At 40.9% G+C, this 24,140-nt stretch overlaps 1 protein-coding gene across 3 annotated transcripts in view; it reads left to right on the top strand.

Moving 5' to 3' along the window:
• abcd3a (ATP-binding cassette, sub-family D (ALD), member 3a) overlaps positions 1-24,140 on the top strand; it is an 89,518-nt gene that overhangs the window by 30,223 nt on the left and 35,155 nt on the right. For all 3 annotated transcript variants that reach the window (XM_077735900.1, XM_077735901.1, XM_077735902.1), the window contains 7 exons: positions 226-282; positions 3,622-3,764; positions 9,723-9,792; positions 12,146-12,215; positions 16,793-16,890; positions 18,834-18,925; positions 20,839-20,927. In XM_077735900.1, coding sequence (XP_077592026.1) covers positions 226-282; positions 3,622-3,764; positions 9,723-9,792; positions 12,146-12,215; positions 16,793-16,890; positions 18,834-18,925; positions 20,839-20,927 — 619 coding nt within the window. The remainder of the gene's footprint in view (positions 1-225; positions 283-3,621; positions 3,765-9,722; positions 9,793-12,145; positions 12,216-16,792; positions 16,891-18,833; positions 18,926-20,838; positions 20,928-24,140) is intronic.

Raw genomic sequence — 24,140 nt, 5'->3', positions numbered from 1 at the left:
ACTATGTCGATCGGTCGGAAACCACAGCTGCCTTTGAGAACCGGTTTGGCGGCCCTATACATTGAATGAAGTGCCTATGTAAGCACCACCCATTTCTGGGGGAAAAAACACCTACTTGCAGTTCAAGGCCTTGCACCTCAGACTACAGATATGGATTATTTTTATTTGTAATATGTGCTTTTACAAAGTGTATTGTTGACCAACATTGAACATTTTTTTCTGTAGCCTTTACTGGATATTGGTTTGTACATCTTCAAGCTGACAAGTGCTATTGGAGCTCAGGTATGTTGTTCTTTATATGTTTCAAAACTCATTGGAAGTATTTATTTTTTGCTCATTTGGGCTTTGAATTAATTATGAATGACAGAGAAATCAGAATTTAATGTCATTTTATTTAATTTTATTTCATTAGTTGCATGTGACACGGGGAACACAGAGTCCGATGGACCATGTTCCGCGCGCTTCTGTTACAGAGGCGGCAGAGCAGAGTTGCGGTCACAAGGTGGTCGGTGCATTGGTCATTGATCCCAAACACACAGCCAGGGCAAGGGTATTGACCGAATACTTAATTTCCTCCACCATTTGCAAATAAATTCTTTAAAACTCAACAATGTGATTTTCAGGTTTTTTTTTACCCATGTTGACTATTGCAGGCCTCTTCTCTTTTCAAGTAGGATAGCTTGCACAATTGGTGGTTGACTAAATACTTACTTACCGCACTGTATATTGGATTGGATAACTTTACTCTTCCCATATTCAGGAAATGTCATTGTTTCAGTAGCAAGAAAAGGCATAGCTATAATTTAGACAGTACAGTCACAAGGCCGCAGAACAACAAAGCAAAATCACAAAGTACAAAGCAAATCAAAGTCAATGGGATCATTAAGAATCACCAAATCAAATTATTACGACAGAAAAGCAGCAAAAACACGAAATGAGCAAGAATGGTCAGAGCTACCGCCACGGGCTGCCATTTGAACGGCGCCATTTTGGTTTCGGTAGCAAAAACGGATAGACTCAAAAAGACGTAAAGTTGGACAAAAACTGAAACCACACACAGGAAGTCTTCCACGAGATGGGGAACTTCTGCAGACTGTGACCGAGGTAGAGAATATGCAGAGTCGCTCTTCCAAGCTTATCCGCACAGTTCCTCAGTACTCTGGAGCTGAAGAAAACAGCAGGAGGGCAGAACTCCTCAACTCCGTTGCTGGTAAGCGCCAACAGCTCTTCCATCTTATCCCACAATGGAATGGTTGGTCAGAAGCGTTGCCTCTTGTTCCAGCACTTTTGTCCAGCTCCAAAACTCCGGCGGCACCTAGGTGTTGCTCCTTCTGCTGCGTATTGTAACAGCTAAGCCCATGTGTGTGACAGCGTAGGGATGGCTGAATGGTTCCAAAAATAAGTAGTCAAAAGAATCCAGGCGAACAACAAGGAAAGTTGTAAAAAGATTAAAGTAAAAGGTATAAAGTACAAAGTAAAGTAAAAGGGAATCTATTAAGAAATATTAAAATGTAATTAAAAAAAAGATACAAGGGCTGGAAAACACGAAAAACAAGAGTGTACAGGGCTACTGCGTGAAAGGCGCCATCTCGGCATCTTAGATACATGCATGCATACACACACATACACGTACATATACAGTCGGGCAAATATTTAGTCAACCACCAAATGCTTTTTTTATGCAAATGAGTGCCTCGAGATAAGAAAAATATCCAAGTTACGAAAACCTTCAGAAAGTACATGCATTACTAATCCGTTATTTTATCCTGAAATCGTGTCGCGGATGCATTGATTCGCTCTTTAGAAGCTCACTCCACCATATACTGGGCTCTCACTGGCTGTCTCACAACAACCGTACATTTTTTTAACCCCTGCTTAAACCTATTCATGCTTGGGTAAACTGTGTCAGATTGCCTCGACCTGCACCACCACCTTTGTTGGGTTAAATTGTGCTGGGGGGCAGGTGATGGGCCGTGTTGTCAGTAATAAGGACGTTGACGATTTAGTTGGTTGATGTGCACCAAACGGATGCAGGCTGAATGCAACGCTCAGCAATACACAAAGAATTCAATGAGAAGGCAGCCGAGGAGGAGGCAGCCACCATCCCAACAGCTCAAATCAGAAAAAATAAAAAACGGGGGAGAAACAAACTTTCCGACTTCTTGGAAAAAACATCCTGGAAGTGTTCACGAGTCTTGCCCGCTTTGACATCGATTGTCTAGTGCATTTGAGAAACATTATTAAAAGTCCTCGACGGCAATCGTTTTCGTAGTTTTTTTCCGTAAAATTTGTGTCATCCTGCACTGCAGAAGCAGGTAAGAGGTAAAATGGGTGTAAAATTACATTTGAAATAAATCATAAAGGTTAATACTTGTTGATTTATGTTGTTGTTTTAATTCATAATGCTGTGTTTATTAAATGTGTGCTCATGTTTGTGTGCTATCTCTATGTTTCATCCCGGTAGCTTTCTCTTGTCCCCATGCGTTTTAACACTAGTTTTTATATATACTTGTTATTCATTTTGTGACATTAATAAATATTTTTATGATAATTTTCTCTCCTTTTTGTGTTTCTCACATCTTTTTTTATGAAATTTTCAGAAACATGTTCTGGAACCAATGATGTAGTATTAATAAAAGTAGAGGTATTACTGTATATACTTTGAAAGAATTTACCTTTTTGTCATTCTCTTCTAAAGCTGGCCGATAAAACGATAAAAATAATTATATTGAAATATTTTTGTCAACAATAATAATAAAAACTTTTGACAAAAATTCTATAATTTTAAACTGCAATTAGACCACTCGACCACCTCGTAGAATGGGGACGCTGTTGTGACATGAATGCTAGTTCCAGGCAACGCTTAGGAGAAGACGAGGATGATAAAGAAATGTGTTTTAGCTTACACAGCGGATGAATGCAAAAGGACAATAACAGCCAAAATGAGCAATTATGAGATGCACTACAACACAGAGCCGATCTTCTAAAAGATCCAAATGAATTTTCCCTGGTGTTTTCTTTCTTTTTTTTTTTTTTAATCCCTTGTAAAACACTGTGCACAAAGAGCAGTAAATGTTGCAAAATTCTAAAACGTTTGGTTAAAACAAGTTAAGTTCATCCAATTTATGTATTTTATTTTTTTGGAAATTATCATATATGTAAGGTAAATTTACAGTTTCTTTTTCTGAGACTGGAAATAGTCTGTTTGCCAATGGGGATTATCGATATTGTGTTAACAATTTTTGTCATATCGCCCAACTCTATTCTCCTCCTGTTTGACACGCACTAAACTGCAGGACTCAACCCGACTTGATAACGATGGAGCAGAAAATAGCCCAAGTTTGTATTTGGTGGGAGAGGATGAATTGATGAGGACAGTCATATTGATTAAAATGGCAGCCACTATGCCATGTTTGTTGGAGAGCCGCAGCGCTCCCTACTGGATTTTGAGTATTTGGGATTTGAGGGTTACACATAAAGTTGCTGTTTTTTTAGGTTTTGTTTTGTTAACAACTTCGGTCTTCACATACTAATGCATTTGAATTTCACAGACCTATAAACCTATTCAATCGCTCAATCTTCATACCTCTAATTGCCATATATAATTCTTTATTTACTTAGGGACCAGCGATCATGATGTCATACCTGCTGATCTCAGGGTTGCTGCTGACCAGATTGAGGAGACCTATAGGAAAAATGACTGTAATGGAACAGCGCTATGAGGGAGAGTATCGCTTTGTTAACTCTCGCCTCATCACAAACAGGTAAGCACAGCAACAGTGAGTATTTGGGTACGGTTAGTCTGCTTCGATGTACACAAGCACACTTTGCTGAGAGTGTCTCTATTTAATTCTAAAGATTTTAATGGTTATTTTCATATATTTAAGTTTTATTTCTTAGAATCATGAGCACACTTTGGTGCATAGGGATCTATTGTGTTTCTAAGGATTATTATTAGGGCTCGATCACACTTCAATGCACAGGACTCACTTGTAATTCTAGGGATTATTATTTTTACGGCCCGTTCACGCTTCAGCACTAAGAGTTCTATTGGAATTTGAGGGATTATTCGGGCACTACCATACTTCTGTGCGAAGAGCTAATGGAATTCTAAGAATTTTTTTTTTTTTTCATAGCAATAAAAAATAATGTTTGGAGGCCTTGACACAGGTGTGGCCAACTCCTGTCTTGGAGAGCCCCTATCCGGTCTGTTTTCCATATCTCCCTCCACCAGATAATCTGGATCAGTATCAAGCTCCTGGACAGTTTTCTGATGACTTGATCATTTGGTTTTGCATTTGGTTATGGTAGAGGAGGGAGATATGGAAAACAGACTAGATCGGGGTTCTCCAAGACCGGAGTTGGCCACCCCTGTGATAAGGCCTCCAAACATTCGAAAATGTTAATATGTTAAGTCTATGCCTGCCTTAACATATTAATGACCCATTTTGACCAAATTTACTCCTTGTATAGATTCCGTATGAAATGTTAACCCTTTACTGTTTTCAGAAATATTGTTCAAAAATGGCTTCAAAAGCCCCTTCCTGAAAATGAAAATAAAATAAGTCACCTCGCCCTATTTTAACCTACTGCTATAAAAATTGGTAGGTCGATAATTTGTGCCAAACTGCATATAAATCTCTTAGACCCAAAACATAAACGAAACAGGATGTCTGTCAAAGATGGAAAATTATGAGATTTTGCCCCTTTGTAGGGTCTGCATATGAATGACTTTATTAGTGAATTAACGTCACAGTGTCTGTTGATGGCACTGGGACACCTCATCTACACAGACACTCTAGTCAGAGAGTGAGACGAAGGCACACGGATGATTCATTAGCCTCCTTTACAGTAATACCTTGACATACGAGTGTCCCTACATACGAGCAACTTGAAATGAGAGTGAAATTTTGAACAAATATTTATCGTGAGATACGAGATAAATTTTGATATACGTGAGAGGCTGGTCACGAGAACACTGGGCACTGTCTTCTCACCCTAACTTCCCCGTGTAAATGTCTACAAGCACTAGGTGGAGCATTGCATTTTTCTCCTCCATTAGTCAGTGGAGAATAAAGGGAATAATTATGTACACGTGGCGGAGCTTGCTCACAAATACGAGAGTACGACTTTCCGGGCAAGTTGGTAAGTGGCTATCTTATTGTGAGGATATTTGTGTCCAACATTTTTGGAATATTTTGAAGGGAAGATAAAAGCGAGGTGGTTATTCGCAGACCATTGGTGGACTTTGGCGGCCTCTGATTCTAATCTCGTCGCCACTTCTTCTTTGTTACGGCCGCTACACACCAGCGCCAAGTCATCAGCGTAGCCGGAGGCGAGGGTGGTAGACTCAAAGGAGTTAAGCAGGTCGTTGATGTGGATCAGTGGTTTTCAAAGTGGGCGGTACCGCCCCCCGGGGGGGTGGTGTGAACTTTCAAGGGGGCGCTGACGAATAAACAGGCGAATGGGGGGCGTTGAAATAGTGAAGGGGGCGATGGAGCAATTACAGTAAAATGTGACGTTGGTGTTTGTAGAAAGACCGGAAAAATTGATTGTAATAAAAAGTCGACAAAAAAACAAGCTTTATTGAAACAAGAAACGTTGTCTGCTCGAGCGCTCACGAGCAGCGCGCATATACCGTATATCACTAATTGTCGCGAGTTTATCGTCGATGCAGGCGACTGGGGAAACCACCACCATCCAGTCAGCCGCAGAGGAGCACACAATAGCGCGCCGGCAACGCTTAACCACAGACGTATGCGCACAGCGACCGGCTTAATGCATCAGCTATCAATTTTTATGATTCGAGGTGAAGAATAAATGATAACCATTTTGTGTTTATTAAAATTGTTTTTTTTAGTCTTCAAACTGTTTGTGATTGAAGAATCAACCAATTCTTGTGACATTTAGCAATATAGTCGTTCTAGCGTTCGTTGGAAAGGGGTAAAGAGGGGGACGTTGGCATTTTGGCCCGGCGGTGAAGGGGGCGGTGGCCAAAAAAGTTTGAAAATCACTGATGTAGATGGTAAAGAGAAGCGGCGACAACACCGACCCTTGGGGGAGGCCTTCCTTGAACATGCGGCAGCGTCTTGTCGTACCGTTGACCCTCACGCATGCCGTTCGGTTGGTGAACCAGGTTTTGATCCACTCAACATATTGGAGAGGAACACCGATCGGCAGCATCTTCTGGAGTAGGTTGGCATGCCACACCTTGTCGTACGCTTTGCTGAAGTCGAAGAAAGCAGCAATAGCGCGATGACGCTGCTTAGACTGGAACCCATCAATGACGAATTGAGACAGCCGTAGGCATTGGTCGGCGGTGGAGCGGCCCTTACGGAAACCCGTCTGCCACAGACTTAAGAATACCATTCACCTCCAGCCAGTTGGACAAACGGTTTACTATAAGTCTTTCCAGGGTCTTGCTGATGGTGGAAGTAAGGGTGATTGGGCGGTAACTTCCGACTAATTGAGGGTCCTTGCCTTTTTTGTGGAACGGGACGATCTCCGCCGAGCGCCAGGATTGGGGACACCATTGGGTGGTCCAGCTGATGTTAAGGATCTGGAGCAGGATAGGATGTGCTTCAGGGGGGAGGTACTTCAGCATCTCTGGAGCGATTCCATCCGGGCCAGCAGCTTTGCCTGGTTTCAGTTGGTTGAGAGCTCGGCGGAGTTCATCTTCGGAGAATGGACACTCGAGTAATTGCCGAGGGGAACCCTGTAGTCTATGAGCATCTCTTCGAAGCTCTCGTACGGTCGTCTTACTCAACTTATCACTCTTGCGCCCACTCACCTTCCCGTATTCTATGACGAATGCCGTTGCCTTGGCCTTGTCAGAGGCGTACTCGCGATCGTTGTAAATGCTTTTTTTGTTTGATTGTGTTCTCGTCAGGGATTTGACCACCGCCCATGCTTGTTTGGAGTCCTTGGTCTCCGAAATTTTTTGGAGGTAGAGATGCCAAGCCCCGCGTTTCGCCTCAGATGTCTTCTCTGCTACCTCTCTGCAAAGTTGCAGGTATTGGGATCGGGTAGACGCATTCAAGTTTATTCTTAATCGATTCCTCTCCTTTATTAGTTGTTTTAGTTCGTCATTCATCCATGGGACGTTGTTGGGACAAAAAACTTTTTGGGGGATGGCTTCTTCCATCGCCATTTTAGGATATCGGTAAATGCTTGGAGAAACATTTTCGGTTTTGTAGACAGATCAATATCTGGACTCTCTCGAATGACAGCTTTCTTGTATTTCCCCCAATAACCTTTCTTGAAGTTTGGAGTCACTTTTCACTTCTCTCCCTCTGTCTTGACCACCTCTTTCCACTTGACCAGAATTATGTGCCCAGTTTGGCCAGGATACACACGCGAGGGGAGCATTGTTGGACCTGATGATACGTTCACAGATCAAGCAATTGTTCCTCGCCGGTGGAATAGCGGGGGGTATGGATGATGTAGAGTTGGGGGCAAGAGATGACGGGGTGATAGATATGGATGAAGTGGGGACATTACGACTAGCCCGTGCCACCCGTGCAGGCGGAGAGAAGCCCAAACAGATTCTGCAGACGAAGCCTTGTATGTCCATTGACTATCGGGACAGGCCGGAGCAGCTCCTGTGGAGCCCCCGTCGACAGGTGGTACAGGTGATCGGAGTGTGGTCGCAGTGTATGGTGATGGAGCACCAGGGGCATTTGGGTCCCGGATTGCTCTCGATGTCGCCTGCCCTAAGAACAAGAGACTGGAGATGGAGGATGGGCGATGCAGCTCCGATCAGGGAACAGGGCGCCTCCCACGGCGCGAGTCTGAGTGTATTGATTGAGATTCGTTGTGCTCCTCCATGCAGAAGCCCTTTGCGGGAGACCACGAGAAAGGTTCCTGGTCTTTTTCCATGCAAATGCTATTGATGGTGCAGCTGAAGGAGTTTGGTATGTTTGATATGTAGGTATCATTTGTTCAGACTCTTGAGTCTGTATGACTGCTGGCACATTACTGCGTAGTACTCCTCTACAATGGGAAGGCTGGCTTGGAGGGTAAACTAGCTGATACGCAGGTGCAGCAGGAATTTAATGGCCCATGTGACTGTGTTGTCTGAAGACAAGTCTGTCTCAGGTTCAGGTTTGTTGAGGTTGGAGGCCTTGCAATTCCAAAAGGTTGTTGTTGATGTCACTGTCGCTGGAAGAGGCTGTGTTTGTATATAGCCCTCCTATCCCCTGCCTGGCGTGTAAGCAAGTGTCGGTTATGATGGGAAAGTTTCAGTTGTTCTTTGTACCAGTGATGTAGACAGATTGGAAGTTGGGCAGATGTTTCTACTGGAGAGAGTGACAGGCGCTGAAGGATGACATGGGTGTCCATGGGGGAATTCAGAAGATGCGTTTGTCTCAATTCACCACTTGTTTCGGTATGAGCTGGAGCACTGGGTGCAGGTGGGGCAATGTTAATTGCGCTGAAGTTATGCTCTTTTGATTAGGGACGATGGCAACTCTTTTGAGACTGTTGGTGACTAAGGATCACACACACGGCAAACCAGGTTGACGGTTAGCATTTGATGCTTAGTCTTGTTTGTTTACCATATTCACTGCGCCAATGAAGGAGGGACATGGAGTGAGCCCGAACGCAGAGTTAGGCTGGTCCACTTTAGCAAAATCGGTTCCCTGGTAGGGAGACTGCAACCGTTGTACGCCGGCACTACTTGTGTCGTCATGTTGCGGGGCAGTATAAGACATAAGGCCTGGTGGGAAACTTACTTGGTAGTCTTGCAAGTGTGTTGGATTCTGTCATAGTTTTGTCTCTCTTAAAGCTCTGCTCTCAGATGCTACTCCAATCTGTGTATCCATGGCACTATAGTAGGTGAAGTAATCCAGCTCATAAGACCAATATTAGCGAATTCGGTTAACGTCACGGTGTTGGTTGATATCGCTGGGACACCTCATCTACACAGATATCCCGGTCAGAGACTGAAACAAAAGCACACCGATGATTCATCAGCTCTCTTTATATGAATTCCAAGTAATTAACAGTGTATGACATTCTTCTTTGCGAACGCATTACAGTCAACTTTAGACTAACATTGAAAACCTCAGCTGAAAACATTTGCGGTACACCGTGAAAAACTACAACTCTAGGGCCCCAAGCTGTTGGCTTAAATGCCTAAACAACATAGCAAAAAAAATTAAGGACCCTGAGCTGCCCACCTAGGTGCCTGGACGAAAAGAAACAATATAACCTACCTTTTAATGAAAACAGGACATTTATAACAGAACTCGTTCAAGGGCGTTCGGCCGATCAGCCTCTAAATTGGGGTACGTGTTCATGAGACGAGAGGGATCTGAAGTTAGCGAAACTGTTTTCACGTGTGGTCACTTTTAGGGGGGGGGGGTTAGATCAAGGTGGTTTATTCATTGTATAAATTTATTCAATGAACAACATGTGTGTACCCGTAAAACACATACCTTGTACCAAGTAAAGACGGGAGTATAAGGAGGTGTATTGAACCACTGTGTCAAGTACCAAAGCTTTATTGGCAGCAAAAACCACTCACCACTCGTCATCACACAGGCCTGAGAAAACTCAACATAACAACTAACCATCAAACTCTAACTAACTCAGCGGGTAAAGCGATCTCAAAAACAGTATTCAGTTGAGATGAATGTATGATTCATGTTCCATATACAAATTTGCAAATGCTGATTATTAAAATTACTGTAAATAATTATACACCTTTCTTTTGGCTACAGTGAGGAGATTGCTTTCTACAATGGAAACAAGAGAGAAAAACAGATCATTCACACTACGTTTAAAAAGCTGGTAGGTATGATCATTAGATGATAATTTTCAGTTTCTGTTTAAGCCAGACGTGTCCAAAGTCCGGCCCGCGGGCCAATTAAGGCCCGTGGACAAATTTTTACCGGCCCGTGGCCTCTATCATGAAATCAATAATACACGGCCCGCCAGCACTGTTGACCACAGTATAAAATACATGAGTTCATTATTTTTTTTGTGATGGTCAAAATCACAGTTTGAATATGCAGTGATCATTGTTTTGTTTTCAGCACTGTTCCTACAGTGGGCATATAATAGTGAATAATATGTGATGTTTCACATGAACTTAGATATCCTTGATAGTTTTCTTAATTTTTTGTGGTTTGTGATTTCGGTAAAAACCTAAATGTAAAGAAAAATGTAAAAGTAAAAGTATGCCATTTGTAATTAAAAAAAATCCCAAAAGGTTTATTTGTATTTAATGTTAATGGTTCAAAGAATGTCAGGGTAAATAGTCGGCCCGCACACATTTTCACCTTACCAAATCTGGCCCACTTTGCAAAAAGTTTGGACACCCCTGGTTTAAGCCTTACTATGTCAATAAAAATTCTGGTGACAAGATCATTTAGTTAGACAGACTCGTGTTCGCAACGTTACCTCGAATGCACTCCAATGACCAATGGGAGCTTCGCATGCAACACATCACAATTTTAATGGGGCCCACACCAACTCTAGCGCTGCTCTATTGATAACGTTTCTTTTCATTAGACTCCTATGCATGTGCTCACTAATTACCAACTGTGTAAAAGTGTTATTAAAATAATTTTGATTTCTGTTGTACAGACGCTCCGCTACTTACGTACGAGTTACGTTCAGCGCTTTTTCATAAGTTGAAATTGTTCAAATTGAAGTTGATTCAGTGCAATATTTGGTAATATAATTTATGTTTAAGGCCTATATAAGTATATTGAAGGTTTATATAAGTGCATTTGTATGTTTACGGGTTCTATAAGTAACCAGCATTGGTTTGTACTTAAAAAAACGTAATAAAATGGAGAGAATACATACAGTACTGCATACATACATTAGAGAGCTGTAAAGAGAGATTTACTAGAAACTGGCCGAAAGAAGCTATCTAATGACGATTGCAGTTTTCTTATTTTTTTCCATCATAAATGGGGGGCACTGTATGGCATCATTCAATTGATTTGCAACCTTTGTGCAACTTTCTTTTATAAATGGTAACGACTGTCGAACAATTCAAGTTGTACTCCCGTGCAACGCTCACCACTTTCTCACGCACATCAAGCTTCTTTATTATTGCCACTTTCCTTTCAAATGAAATGGCTTGCCTCTTCCCTGCACCTCCCTCACTACAAGCCTTTCGCTTTTCACCAACCATATTGAATAATGGATGCATTGCAAGCAAATATATAATAATGTTACATTATTAACCTAAATAAAGCAAAGCATTCTTCATTGCAAGCAAATATATAATAAATGTGAGACTAATGACCCTAACCACACCGTAACCAGGTCCTGAGGAAACTAGCTGAAGTGCCGCAGGGATGACGACAGAGCATGACATTCCATTATTAAACTGACAAACTTTGTTTTTCACAAAATGGGCAGTGCTTCTTCCGCCTGACTTTGGTTTGGACAGTTTGAGTTTGATCCCTACCCGGTGGCGGTGTAATTGTTGGAATGGATGGATTTCGGTTTCATTGTACTCTGTGATTGGCTGGCAACCAATTTCTGAATGTTAATCGTATCCCAGTTTTTTGCTGTTATTCATTCTATTTTCAAAACATATTGCTTTTATTTGTCTGTCTTTGGTGCCTGTCCATTATGTTCAATTGGACATCCATTCCATGTTATTCGTCTGGATTTTACTTAAATTAACTATGAGCAAAACTCTTTTGCATCAGTCAGTATTTGTCTTTTCAGGAAATCCGAGAATCCTCACCTTTATTTTATGACATTTCTCATTTTGTGGCCATGGTTTAGTTTGAGTCTGATTTATTTAATAAAGGTCAGTAAACATGGTGTACCAGTTCACCAAAGTTAAAACTTCTATTAAACTTTAGACGAACAAACTGATCGAGTCTCTTGCAGGTGCTCGATTTAGGAATTCACATTTTACAGGGCGATTTTTTTTTTCTCCCGATACTTTCAATACCTTAATTATTTCCCATAATTTCTTTTCTCTCTCTTTCAGGGTTTCCTAAACCTTTTTCTCTTTTCTGCTTTTACCTTTTGTTTCACCCAAATAAACAGCCGGGGTTATATGCGATTATAACTGTTGGATTTTATTTATATTCCAAACAATGTACAAAAAAAGCCTAAATACATTTTAAAATTACCTTTTTTTTTTTTAAAATGTCTCGTTATCTTCCAGGTTGACCATTTACATAACTTCATCTTCTTCCGTTTTACAATGGGATTTGTGGACAGCATAATCGCCAAATGTAAGTTCACGTATTTCTTACTTTGAAGTACTAATAAGCGCCTTAGGATGTAGAGGTTCACTCATCTGTGTGGTGTGGGCTTGATTCCCGCTGGTTGTAGTGTGATTGTTAGTGTTTTTCTATGTGCCCTACGGCTGACTAGTGACCAGTCTTGGGTGTAGTCTGTCTTTTGCCCGAAGTCAGGAGGGTTAGGCTCCAGCAACCCCCACACCACTTTCAAGGATGTGTGTTACAGAAGATAAATGAAGTACTCTTATATTCTCTGACTCAATCTTTTTAGGAAAAAATAAGTACAGTAGTGACTTAAAGACCACATATCTTTTTTGTAGTTATTTGCCAACATTTATACTACAATTTATTAGTTTTTCACTTCACAAACACAAACTTGAGATACATACACTACAGGTTATAAAAATATAAAGAACAGCAACAACGTAATCTACTAGTTTATTGCAAATACTAAGTGTTTCACAAATCCTCAAAAAGCTTCTCCATGAAAAAAATAGGTTACGAAACACTTTAAAATGCAAATTGCTGTTGGAATATACGACAACAAGATTCAAATGATGAAATCCAGCAAAATACATTTGCTGTAGATGTTATTTTATTTTGAAATGGTCACAGTTGTGTTGCATCCTGTCGGATAATCTCCCTACACGCCACCAGCCTTTCATTGGCTTTTTCCCAAAAACTTTTTTCTCCATAATTTTTATTTTACGGGTGTGCTTAAAGCAACTTTCTTTTTATTTAAAATTCTTGGTGTGAATGTAATGAAAGGGGCTATTTTATGCATATAAATATGTACCCAGAAAATGTGGGAATGTGTTTAAAATTTCCTGGGATATGATTCCTGGACTTACTAAATACAGACTAGAAAGCTTAGAGAACAATATGACAGTAGATAATGTAATTTACACCAGCATAGAAAACATTGAGATTAATCTGTATTTTAGTAAGTCCAGGAATCATACTCCAGAAAATGTTAGACACATTCCCCGTGCAAAATGACCCACCAGAACCGAGTAGACACAGATTTTGTACACACTCTATACTGGTTTTTAATCGGCAGAACACTTCCACCTGATGGACAAATAAATTTAATGCAATTGGGTCCGGTACCGGGTCAAAAGTGGACTTTTTATGGGGAAATCAAGCACCTTGGGCTCGGTTATAGTCTCTAAAAATCGCCAGTACTTTTATATATGCTGCGTTATTCGTATTTATTCATTTAATGATGTTTTCGGCTGGATTTTAAAGTCGAGTTAATCAAGTTCGAGATACACAGAAATATATACCGGTTAAATATATTTTAATTTTAAATAATTTCAATATTTTAGGAAATATATATTCAAAATGGTTTGCTGAGAACCTTAATTCAAAGATTAACCTCAATGTGTTCTATTCTGGTGTAAATTACACTATCTACTGTTATAACTCCTTTGTTGTTATCTGTAACTTGTTATTCTAAATGAATGTTGTGATCAGTAACAGGCCGTATATGGCCTGCGGGCTGAGGTTGAAAAACTTGTACACACACACGACCGGGGGTGCGGACAGCGCGTTGGCTAAATGTTCTTTGGCTAGATAGTCGGTCGGCCAAGTAGTCGTTCGGCCAGATGGTCTTTCGGCGGGTTGGGTGTCGGCCAGATCTCAGTCGGCAAAGGCCTTTCGGCAAGTAGACCGTGCGCCCTACAATACACTTCCAGTATCTGATATTTATCCTTTTAAAATTGTGATGGAGTTGGTTTCCTATTTTCTCTCTCGCGAAACACCTTGCTGGCCTCCAATTCGCAAGCAGGAAGCAGTGGCTCAAGGTTGGCGCCCTGTAGAAGCCAGCCAATTTAGCATACAAGCTATCAGGTCAAAGACTAATTAGTGAATCAAGATATGACCCTCCTTGTCTCTCAGACAGTGACAGCAGAGGGATCTCCTGGACATCTACACCTCTCACTACCTCAGTAGAGCACACAATATTATCAAAGACTCCTCTCAACCTGCCCTTCACCCCTTTCATAAGTGTTGCCTTTGGCATGCACTACAGGACTCTACGCCAAAGGACAAGAAGATTCCAAAACGCTTAACGAGAGCTCTCAGCGCCGTAAACTAAAAATGGACTTTGCTTTAATCACCTGCATCACTCAGCATTTTATCTCACCGGTCACTTTCTACACATCAGTTCAGAGATCAGAACTCGGACTTCACCCGGATGCTATCATTTCACTTTTGCTCTTTATATCACTGTCCACTTTTACCTACCTCTCTTTATTACTGTGTCATTTTGGCTTAGATAGAGCCACGCTTCTCTTCCATGTGCCCGCCCCTGGTGCCCCACTCTCTATGGCTGTAACATAAACGATCGGCTGCTTGTTAAATCGAGGGTTTTGATGTTGTTTTAACTGCTATGCTTAAATTAGGCACCATTTACTGTGATCCTTCACCACTGTGCAGCTTCAAAATTCGCAGTTCAGTCCATCACATTTTTTTGTATTAAGTATAAAAAAAGTTCAGAAAAAATGTCAAAATTCACGCTGAATTGTACGAGCAGAAGACCGAATTTAAAAAAAAATGGTGGATCCGCTTCTAAAGGGCTTAATTTTGTGGCAATCAGTGCTGAAGAAGCCATATTTCACCATAGAAGAAGAATGACGCTCAAATAATATGAAAGACTGAGAAGTATGCCATTTTGCCATTTCCTGGTTTCTACGGATTAAATTTTGAATCGAACACATTACCTGTGGAGAAAGACTCTTAAGCGCTCATGAGCCCAAGAAAGACCAAGACATGATGACTGACCAAAAAAGTGATGTTGCTATGCTATAGGTGTAGCATGTCATTGCGTTATAAATGAATATGCACTGCGTTTTACCAAGAAAGTAGTGAACTTTGGGAAGATGGCCACAATATCGTTTTCCAACGACACTAAGCGAGTGGTAACCACAATGTATAAAGAACTGAACCAGCATTATTAGGGAGTTGCGCCGTAGATACGGCTTTGAAGCTAGCATGCAGGAGAGAAGCTCCTTCTGCTACAGCTACGGAGCCTCCTGAAGATTCCATCGATAATTCAATGCCTCTCGAATCTAAAGAATAATACCCTCATCTCACTTCATCTCATTTTCTGAGCCGCTTTATCTTTATTAGTGTCGCAGGGGGTGCTGGATTCTATCCCAGCTGATTCCTGGCCAGAGGCAGGGGAAACTCGTGTTCGGTAGCCAGCCGATCGCAGCGCACAAGGAGACGGATAACCATGCATATTCAAACTTGTACCCAGGACCAATTTAGAGCGTCCAATCAGCCTACCATGCCTGTATTATGAATGTGGTAGGGAACCGGAGTACCCGGGGGAAACCCATGCAGGCCCGAGGAGAACATGCTTAATAATAACCAGTTATATTAATTATTATTGTTATTTAAATCAAGCAGAGATTTACTATTTTCACTGTAAATACAGTACTTAAAGTGGATACGTGTTTTAATTTATACATTATATTTAGATATTAATACATTACAGTCTTCATAACTGTAATATTTAATCAATACAATTCATTGTACTTATGTTTTTGTATGGGTACAAAAACATGTATGGTATGTTATAATAATAGGGTGATCCTGCTTTGCAATTTTTTTGATTATCGCGGCCAAGTCTGGTTTACATTATCCGCGATATTTGAGGGATTACTGTATTGGTAAACACACACCAGCACCAATGCAAATTTAACCATATACATACATATTTATATATTTGTCTGGTTTTATAAAGTTCAGGAAGTGCATTTTTTTACAACTATTTTTACTCTTCCTGCAAATGAATAGCTGTTCCAAATATTGGTTATTGGCCCCTTCCGCTACTAATAATTGGTATTGGTCCTGAAAACTCGACATGGGTAGAATTATACTTTTTCACCACGATGGGCCGATGCAGTCTGCATCACTACAGATGCCACACGACCCCGAGTTACTTATTCTTCCTCTGATTTATGCTTGAGGAAGCTGTGGCCAAGTGCCTCGACCGGAAACGCAGCCTGCAGTGGGTGAAACTGTGTCACCGGGGCAGGTGATGAGGCGTGTGGACAGTAATTAGGACGTTGAAATGTTAGTTGGTCGATATGCACCAAAACAGCATGAGTAAATGCAAAGCTCGGCAATACATGAGGAATTCATCGAGAAGAAAGCCGAGGAGGAAGCAGCCACCATTACACCAATCCGCTTGTCGATCTCCCGTTTCATTCTTCCCTGACTCGTGAACAAGACCTTAAGGTACTCAAACTCCTCCACCTGGTGAAGGACTTGATCCTGAGCACGCCACCCTTTTCCGACTGAGGACCATGGTTTCAGATTTGTAGGCGCTGATTCTGATCCCGACCGTTTCACACTCGGTTCCGAATTGTTTTTCAATGGTATCAACGAAAGGAGGTCAGATGGCCACTTGAAAGTAGAAAGGCATTTTTTAGAGAGCATCTATCATTCCCATATATATTGGTTGGGCTGCAATCAATTATTTAAATGCTCAGAAAGTAAGCAATTTGTACACATTTTGTTTATACGTGTGTGCATCTGGGTGTGCCTGTGTTTTTTAGATATTGCAACTGTTGTGGGATACCTGGTGGTCAGCAGGCCATTCTTAAACCTGTATCACCCGCGACATCAGCACAGCACACAGTCTGAACTCCTGGAGGTGAGAGAAAACACAATCAGTCATTACTTGTACTCACAAATAAGATAAATGCATATCCACTGAAGTGTTGTGTTCTATTTAATTACCGTATTTTCACATTTACAGGGTGCACTCAAAAGTCTAAAATTTTCTCTAAAATGGACAAGGCAACTCACTGCGTCTTATTTATGCACTGAATACAACATTTTGTATGACCCTGAACGCTTGACTGACTGATTTCCTTTTTTCCCCGACACACTAATTGCGATCAACCTCGGCGGACCTTCACCCTAAAAAAGCCTAACCCGCGTATTCCAGGCATTACGGTAAATTCATTCAAAACATCACAGATGAGTGGCTAGGGAGTTGAATTGTTTGACCCACTCAGTCATGCCTCCGCTGTTTTACACAAAGGATCAGCTAGCTGTTAGCGCTTGGCAACACCTGGATCCTCCGGGCCCTCTAGATATAGATATCTATATCTATACAGTGTTCCCTCGGTTACCGTGGTTAATGGGGACCGGGACCCCCCGTAATAGCTGCATTTCCGCGAAGTAGGCGTGCCCCTTCAAAAATGCTTAAAGAAACGTATAACACGCGCACAAAAGCACCACCAAGCAAAAACATCATAGTAGTCCGGATGGAGGATCTTCTGCAGTTTTTTTGCACGTATGAAACATCGTTATTGGGAGTTGTGAACATTGTTTTTTTGGGCAGTGAAGATGCGCCTGTAAACAGCCATGACGTCATCAATGCGATTCCTGAACTCTTACCTTGTTATTGACCATTTCTTTGGCCTTTTTTTGATGCAATTACTAATTCTTATTGAGTATTTTGTTTCCACCTCTTGTAAAATGATGTAATTTATAATTGTAACTTAACATATTTAAATTTTTTATTTATATTTTTCCAAAAAAAATCCGCGAAGCTCTGAGTCCGCTGTAGCTGAAGCGCGAAGTAGCGAGGGAACACTGTATATCCATATCAATACATACATATCTTTTTCGATAGATATCTATCTATATAGATAGATATCTATCTATATAGATAGATATCTATCTATATAGATAGATATCTATTTAGATAGATAGATAGATATCTATATAGATAGATATCTATATAGATAGATATCTATATCTATATAGATATAGATATCTATATCTATATAGATAGATATCTATATAGATAGATATCTATATCTATATAGATAGATATCTATATCTGTATAGATCTATATCTATGTCGAGGTCGAGAGGGGGACAGAGTCGCAGAGTCACAGTCACCTCTCTCTCTCTTGCTCTCTCTCTCTTTCTCTCTCTTTTTCTCTCTCTTTTTCTCTTTCTTTCTCTCTCTTTCTCTCTCTTTCTCTCTCTCTCTTTCTCTCTTTCTTTCTTTTTCTCTCTCTCTTTCTCTCTTCTCTCTCTCTCTTTCTCCCTTCTCTCTGTCTCTTCTCTTTCTCTCTCTCTCTCTCTCTCTGTCTCTTCTCTCTCTCTTTCTCTCTCTCTCTCTATCTCTATCTCTATCTCTTTCTATCTCTCTCTCTGTCTCTCTCTCTAGATAGAGCAATATATGGAGGTGAAAATTGGAAATCAGGGGGCATCTTGTACATGAGAAATTGTAAAATTCAACAAGGCAATTTTAGGGGTGCGGGTTATACGCTTTGTTGGCTTATATGTGAGTAAATAAGGTAGGTCTTTTATGACAGACAATGGTGTTATTAGGTTGTTTTGTTACCTGACATTTTTCAGCATGTGATTTCCACTTTCAGAGTGTCACTGGTGTAATTGTGATCCACCTCAATCTGCAGATGTTCCATGAGATTATGTAACTCTACTTTAAAATGACAACCCATAACCACCTCCTATTACTTTTGTCGTCCAATTTCACTAAATGATAACGACATTGAAAACGTTAGGTGTATGCATTTAAATTGTTCGAAATAATGTTGGACATATTTTCTATAGGATTATTACCAGAGTGGCAGGATGCTTCTTCGGATGTCCCAGGCTCTTGGAAGGATTGTTCTGGCTGGTAGAGAAATGACTCGGCTTTCAGGGTAAGTAACTTCTCTGTGCCTTTTCCATTCTTTTAGGCACTGAGAAATAAAATTGAATAAACAAATCGCTAAATAATACAGCTGCTTGTCAACGCATACTATCCTGTATTTCATTTTGGATTCGTGTTGATAGAGCAGCTCTCCCTTTGGCCTCCCATTGGCTGGTAAAGAGCTACGTCTCATGATGCTGGACCCAAGATTAGCAAATTTTAGTGGGACACGAGAGTCGGCCCACGCGGGGTAGCGACCCCTGTGTGGGACAGGGATAACAGTGCAAGCTCGCCCAGAATACAGCACGCTCTAGGCAAACACGAGCAGAGCGGTTTAAGCAGGGTAGCAGCCACCTTGTGCGAAAGGGTAAAATGGCATGAGCAAGACCCCAAAATGGCACTGCTAGTTGGACCCAAGAGTTGTCCCCGTCACGTAGCTAGCCCTGGTGGGCTTCAGCTAGTCCAAAGCGTAGAAAGCTTTTTTGTGTTTTTCAAGGACTATAGCAATGCCACCACAGTGGTGAGTTCCTGATTTGTGTGTCATTGACCCTTGTTTGTCACAGAGTTCTAGCCCATTGTTTCTTAGGTTTTTACCATTTTCAATTTAAGATTTGTTCCTGTACGGTTCAAACAAGTAAAGTTAGCAAAAGCAACATCAGAACAGTAGAAAATATCAGTTTAACTTTCACTGCTCTGGCAACAGGATAGATTGCACTCCAGTTTTCAGTTTGTTTACTAGTACAGTGATATCTCGACATACGATCTTAATCCGTTCCAGGACTGATTTCTCATTGAAATGAAATTAAAAAATATATATATTTGTTCCAACCCTCTGAAAAAAACCCACCAAAAACAGGATATTGGATTGGAAAAAATATTTGATTTCCTCCAATTCGCCATATATTGACAAAGTAACAAATAAGTGGTTTAATAGTAATAAAATGTGTTGTGCACACTCACATGAAGCAGGTGATGAGAGGAGCACAAGGAGCACACACCTCTCTCTCTCTCTCAATTATACTTAAAAAACAATAATATTCCAATAAAAGCACCAAGTCACGACACGAAAACTTTTAAGTGTCCCCAATCTTTCACATGCACCTCTGGACTTATTTGATGCTGTTTTGTGGATGTATTCATCATAGTCGAAACTGATTGGTATTCTATCATAGGTTCCTTCAACTGTGATAGACAGAATGTGAAAAGAATTTGGGGGGAAATATTACGATTTAGGCATCCCGGTTGACGAGTGGTCAGCTCTTTGGCCTCACAGTTCTGGGGTCATGAGTTTAATCCCAGGTTGGTCCTCAATGTGTGGAGTTTACATGTTTTCTTTGGGCTTTGTGGGTTTTCTCCCAGTCCTCCAGTTTCCTCCTGCATTTCAAAAAAGGGCTTTAAAGCTTGGTTTTCTGTCTCCTTGTGGCCCGTAATTGGCTGGACACCATTTCAGTGTGTTCCCCATCTGGTGTCCGTAGTTGGCTACGATAGGCTCCAGCACACCCTGCAATCATTTTGAGGATACGCGGTTAAGAAAATGAATGAATAACACAATTTATAAAGTTTTTAACATTGTATTAAGTTGTTTACATTGTATTAAGTTTTTTACATTGTACTAAGTTTATAACATTGCATAAGTAAATGGAAAACATTGGACCAATACCTCCTAAATGTTTTAAAAGGAGTTTGGTTGGGTACTTTTTTTTTTTGACTGGGAGACAAATATTCCTGAAAAAACTCTGAACTTTCCTGTGGGGTATCATATAGGTTCGTATCTGTGAGGAATAGAAAAGAGTGGATCAAATGAGAAATACAATCTCTTTTGAAAGAAAACACTCTGAGTTGACATTATTTTAATTGCCTTTATACATTCACAATGAAATTATTTCTAAACTATAATGTTTGCTTTCCTTCCCTCCAACACAGATTCACAACACGAATTACCGAGCTGATCAAAGTCCTGAAGGATTTAAATTCTGGCAAATATGAACGCACCATGGTTTCACAGCAGAAAGGTAGACTTTGTCGTAATTGAGTGTTTTATTTTGCATTTATTTTTCTTGGCCCTTTATAGCACAAGACATGATTGCTTTCTTTTCATTTGAGTAGTGCTGAACATATTGGGGCAATTCTTCTCTCTTATCTATAAGTTGTTAACTATTTTTCTCTTTTATCTGGAATAAACAAAAGACGTTTTACATGACAGGCTGTGGAAAATGATCCATTGCAGTGGTAAGTTGTTTATCACATTAGGCTCCATTTGCAGTACTTTGTTTTTAACAGTGAGCGCAGTTTAAACAACTTGAACCTGGGCAAAATCTCACCAAGCCAGCATGATTTTATTGCAAGAGTGACAACATCTCGGTATCCAACTTCCATTTCTAAATTATTTTCCAGCATACAAAAGTGATTATTAATTTGAATATTAGTGGGTGGGTTTCAGTTTAAATAAACTTCCACATATGTTTTTTTTTGTATGGCTAGCTAGTCTGTTAATTAGTTTGATTTAACACTTAATGAACATATTCATGTCAATGAACATATTCATATTCATGTCAATGAACATATCCATGTTAATGTCAATGAACATATACAGTGGGGCAAATAAGTATTCAGTCAAACGCCAATTGTGAAGTTCTAGTTGAAAAGATTAGAGAAGCCTGTAATTGTCAACATGGGTAAACCTCAACCACGAGAGACAGAATGTGAAGAAAAAAACATCTGGCGAAAAATAATGTGTGGGCCTGTGCAAAGTCTCATCGCAATGTCTTAATAGAACATCTGGTTTCCATTAAACAGTCTCAATTTTTTGGCATAAACAATCGTCAAATCGCATCATTTGCCGAAATTGCTTCAACTTGATCCAAGATGGGCTCCCAGAATTTTGATCTATAATGATGATTATGATAAACTCAACAGTAAATAACATACGAGACTTGAGTGATAATTCAAACAGAATACCTAGTTAGTGTGAATAATGTCAAAAGGGATTAAGGCTGGGGGCATATATATTGATTACTTCATAATTCATGCTTCAATTTAGCATGCTTTGTTGGTAAACTTGGTCTGTCAGTATCACATCCACCCGCTCCAAATACACATTCCAACCCTCAGGTCTTCTTTGACAAAAAGTTGGGGTAAAATACGGTCTCGTCTCATCTACTTCCGCTTATCCGAGGTCGGGTCATCGGACCACTAGCTTCAGCAGGGGTGACCAGATTTCCCTCTACCCATCCACTTCATCCAGAGACAAGAAAGAATGCACTTTGCTTTACAATTATACTTGCTTGCTCATCATTATTAGCATCATACTTGCTTGCTCATCATTATTAGCATCATACTTGCTTGCTCATCATTATTAGCATCATACTTGCTTGCTCATCATTATTAGCATCATACTTGCTTGCTCATCATTATTAGCATCATACTTGCTTGCAGCAAAGTAAAAGCTTTGCTCCTGAAAACCTTGGTTAGACAAAACAAAGAGGAGTTATTGGTTCACCAATAGGTATTCCCAAATTTACCTATCAACAGAAGAGGCATCTGACTCATATCCAGGTCTCTTGCAAGACAGAATCGATCCTCACGCGCCTTCGGACAGATCGTTCTAATGAATTGAATCCTCTCCTGCCCATTTATTTTGATAAGACTTAACAACAAGCAAGCATATGGTGCGGAGTCTAAGTCAATTTTTCTGGAATAGGATTTCTACTATTTTCTATTTATTCTGTTCTAAATGCCCTTGTTATTCCTAAATGAATATTATCTGTCACGGGCCGTATATGGTCCGCTGGCCGAGGATGAATATATATAGATATAGAGAGAGAAAGAGAGAGAGAGAGTGAGAGAGAAAGTGAGAGAGCGAGTGCGCGATTGGGACCTTCTGCAGACTGGAACCGAGGTAGAGCATATGCAGAGTCACTCTTCCAAGCTTATCCGCGCAGTTCCTCAGTAGTGTGGAGCCGAAAAAAACAGTAGCAGAGTTGAAGCCCTCGACTCCGTTTCCGGCCTGGTAAGCGCCGAGAGCTCCAGATCAGCAGACCTATTTGCTCTATAGGCAAACTGGTGAGGATCAGATGAGGGAGGGATTGTATCCCTGATATGGCGGGCGACCAACTTTTCAAAGCACTCCATGATCATAGGCGTAAGTGCCACAGGCCTATAATCAGTCAGGCTGTCAATGGTTGGCTTTTTAGGGACAGGTAATGGTGGCAGATTTCAGGCAGGATGGGACGATGAATTGTTGCAGGGAACAATTGAAGATCTGTGTGAAAACACCAGTCAGCTGGTCAGCACAGGCTTCCCAGGTACTCCATCAGGGCCAGCAGTCTTCCTGGTGTTCACAGTCCGCAGTACCTATCTCACTTCATGTTCCTGAAGCTTCAGTATACTGCTGCAGGGTGGTGGTGGATTTGTTGAGACTGAGTCTGATTTGCCAATCTCAAAGCGGGCAAAGAAACAGTTCAGTTCCTCTGCTAGTGAGGCATCTGCATTAACAGACACATTTATTGTCATTGTAATTGGTAATATGTCGTATTTCCTGCCACATCTTATTTGGGTTATTTCCTGCAAAGTGCACAATTTTCCTTGTATATGATGCTTTGGCATATTGAATGCCTCTTTTCAGCTCTGCTTTGGCAGCGTTGTACCTTGTCCCCTGACCTGAAGGCGGTGTTACGGCAGTTGATGAGAGCCTGTGTCTCACTGGTCATTCAGAGTTTTTGGTCTGGAAAACCTGTATCCGTTTATTAACAGTGACGTTGTCCATGTAGTTTTTGATATCGGAAAGTACAGTGTCCGTATAGTCCCGGAGGTTGTGGTGTTCAAAAAGTTCCCAAATGCGGTGCGGGAAAAACATTCCTGCAGCTGAGAACGGGTGTCCTCGGGCCATGTTTTAATTATCTTTATTTGTGGTCCTGTTAGCTTCCGGAGTGGAGGGTATGCTGGGTTGATGGACAGGCAGAGATGGTCTGATCCAACTAGGTGAGGGAGGGGTGGGTAAACATTGTCTTGAGTTTTATTTCCTCTGGTATGACACTTAACGTACTGGATAAACTTAGACAGAACAGTCTTTAAACATGCTTTGTTGAAGTCACCAGTGACAATAAAGACTCCATCTGGGTGGTCAAGCTCCTGTTAGTTTACAGTCGCTAGCAGGAGGCTAAGTGCCGTGCTAATATTAGCATCCGGTGGGATGTAAACTGCCAATACAATGACAATCGTTAGCT

Source organism: Stigmatopora nigra, chromosome 16 (genome assembly GCF_051989575.1).
Source record: "Stigmatopora nigra isolate UIUO_SnigA chromosome 16, RoL_Snig_1.1, whole genome shotgun sequence".
NCBI classification, from domain to species: Eukaryota; Metazoa; Chordata; class Actinopteri; order Syngnathiformes; family Syngnathidae; genus Stigmatopora; species Stigmatopora nigra.
Note: the sequence above shows the minus strand (reverse complement) of the source record. Positions and strands in the feature narration are given on the sequence as shown.